We start from the raw sequence: 2615 nt of genomic DNA, 5'->3' as shown, positions 1-2615 counted from the left end.
ATCAGACAAAAGTGAGCAGGTCACTAAGCTCGCCAGATGTTAAGGTAGACGGATAACCAATCTGCAAGACATCTCCAGGTTATCGAGAAATACACTCATTTGCAAATCAATTTGCGCCTACCTAATGAGCCCAAAGCAGAAGAGCGAAACCGGTCGTGGGCTGTCGAAGAGTTTTCAGCAGCCTCGTGAGTAGTTTCCTGTATGAAAATCTCCAGGTTAATTTACTAGATTAGTCAGAACATCGGATGATGACTACGCTTCCTTCCGTTTGCCGCACACCAACACGTGTCAGCTCGCCTGATGCAAAATCGTTCTCCACACGCCTCGCAGTTCCGCGCCTTCTATTCCATTAACAATGGGATACTTGGCGATTCCTACCACCTCGGTCATCAGTGGCGCAGTTCTCGCCTAAAAAAACTTCAACCTTTTCTCTCCGTCTTATTTTCCATTTGAATTTCAATTGGAACACATGCTGATAACCGGTCAGTTTGAAGTTAACCATCAATGGTCCGGATGCCATGGAAATTTCAGTTTTCTCTTTCTAATCACTCACAAGATATTTCTTGTCTACCAAATTGCTGTTTGAGTGGATTGCGGTAAGCTGGAGTTCCCGAACCAGACAGTTTTTGCAATTATCAGTGTTCCCAACCCGTCTAAAAAACCCTGAAGGCAATATATTCATGATTTAATTTTTACGAACCCTCTGCTTCAGTAACTAAGCAGGGCCCAAAACTTGAGCGTTAGCGAAACTACTTATACGGGGGTAGTTGATTCTCGTCTGTGACATTGATTTTATCTTTGCTGTCAGCGGCAATCGATTGAAACTGAGTATCGCTCATTCAAAACAGAGAGTTGGCTTGCTGCTTACCGCAGCAGTGGTTGGTGAAGTGACATCGCACTGATTTGACGGATGGCTCCTGGGATTGAATGCTTGTCCAATGCTGGAAAGATGAGGCTTTCATGTCGTCGTAATTCAAGAGAGAACAGTCCAAATTTCGAAAACGCGTAATTTGTAGTCATCTTTCTCATCGGAGAGAGTTGGCCGAAGTGATTAGAGCGCGAATTTACTGACCGGAAGGTCGTGGTTCGAAAAACGCGTAATTTGTAGTCATCTTTCTCATCGGAGAGAGTTGGCCGAAGTGATTAGAGCGCGAATTTACTGACCGGAAGGTCCGTGGTTCGAATCCGACCTCCACCACTCGACTTCTCTTGTCTAGGCTTGGGCAGCCTGGCAGTATCCCAGCCCTCGTGCTCCCCTCGGGTGGCATGGCAGCTAGGCACCGGAAGGGTGCTACAGCTGAACGCTCTTTAAATTTTACTCACGGCCAGGTAAAAACTATAGCACACGGCAAAAAAGTACATTGGAGTACGGTCACAAGGACCTTTTGTCAACAAGATGACGAACTGGCGAAGAAAAGACACCTTTTTGAGTGACGGTTCATCAAATGTAAATTGAACGTGCACAATTTTTCATGACTCTGAAATTTTTGGAAGAGATGATACTGAACTCAGGTTGTTAAATTCATAAGTAACTTTATAATGTCTTGGAAGAAAACATTTCCATCTCGTCGTGGTATCCTTTTTGGTACACATATACCTGAGTACTAAAGCTTGATCGAAAGCAATCGAACGAATGTTATACTACTGCACCAATACAAGTACTATATTACCACCACCGACAATCTTACCGGTCTTTGGAACGTTTCTCTCATTTAGATGGACGGGAGAGGCACCGGCCATGTTAGAATTCATGGGATATGCTGGTGGGGACGCGGACAAGGCAGCCACACGAAAGTCATCTTCAATGTCCAACACGTTTGCTAAAAGGCTTCGTGACGAACGCTCCGGTGGTAGTTGTGCCAAACTTGGAGGTCTGTCTTGGTAGGCGGGGAAGGTTTTCCCATTGCCCATATTGCTAGCCTCACGCCACTGACGTCTCCTAAACTGTGCGGGATCCGTTTTACTGGGCGAAACAGTATTTGTGTTCGCAATGTTCCAACCGACTTTAAGCTGGTTTTGAAATCTACTGTCAAGCACCCCGTTGATCTCCTCGAGTTCATCACGTGCGTTCACTTTGAAAATGTCTTGTTTGAGCAAATGACTGTCGGAGTTCACGCTTTCTGCGTCATCTTCCACAACAATTCTAGATCGATTAGGTGCTTCCATGAACATCATTCGGGCAAGGTAGTTGTTGACTAATGTTCGTATCTGGAACAGGCAAACAATGGAGTGTGTGAGTGTACGTTCTCAAAGCTGAGTAGTAAGTATAGGATGTCTCATAATAGACGCAAAATTTGATTGGATAAGTAAACATAGCCAGTTTAAGAAAAAAACAATTTTTTCACTTTTCGTAGCCACATAAAACAGGTTTTGTTTGCATGTGTTAATAATTTTTTATTTACGATGAATGTCAGTACGCGCATTGGAGTTGCGAAACTCTAGTATTCCCTTAGTGAAAGCGCCACCGCTGCACCTCGTGGTTACCAAACCAAACGTGGTCTCATCAAAGATCCTTTCACCGTGTCAACCATTACACGCTTGACTGTGAAATTTGAGTCCATTGGATCTGGATTGGATTCTCCTGGCAAAGGGAGGAAGTCTATGGGTGCTGAAAG

General features: G+C 44.5%; 1 protein-coding gene across 1 annotated transcript in view; it reads right to left on the bottom strand.

The window, feature by feature from the left end:
* The window catches only part of T265_05667 (hypothetical protein), a gene marked incomplete at both ends in the record, with an annotated part of 70532 nt that overhangs the window by 5885 nt on the left and 62032 nt on the right, over window positions 1-2615 (bottom strand). The window contains one exon of the mRNA XM_009170732.1: window positions 1689-2208. Within this exon, the coding sequence (XP_009168996.1) occupies window positions 1689-2208 (520 nt within the window). The remainder of the gene's footprint in view (window positions 1-1688; window positions 2209-2615) is intronic.

This window comes from Opisthorchis viverrini (genome assembly GCF_000715545.1).
Source record: "Opisthorchis viverrini unplaced genomic scaffold opera_v5_111, whole genome shotgun sequence".
Taxonomy (NCBI): domain Eukaryota; kingdom Metazoa; phylum Platyhelminthes; class Trematoda; order Opisthorchiida; family Opisthorchiidae; genus Opisthorchis; species Opisthorchis viverrini.
The sequence above is the reverse complement of the archived record's forward strand: the minus strand, read 5'-3'. Positions and strand labels throughout refer to the sequence as shown.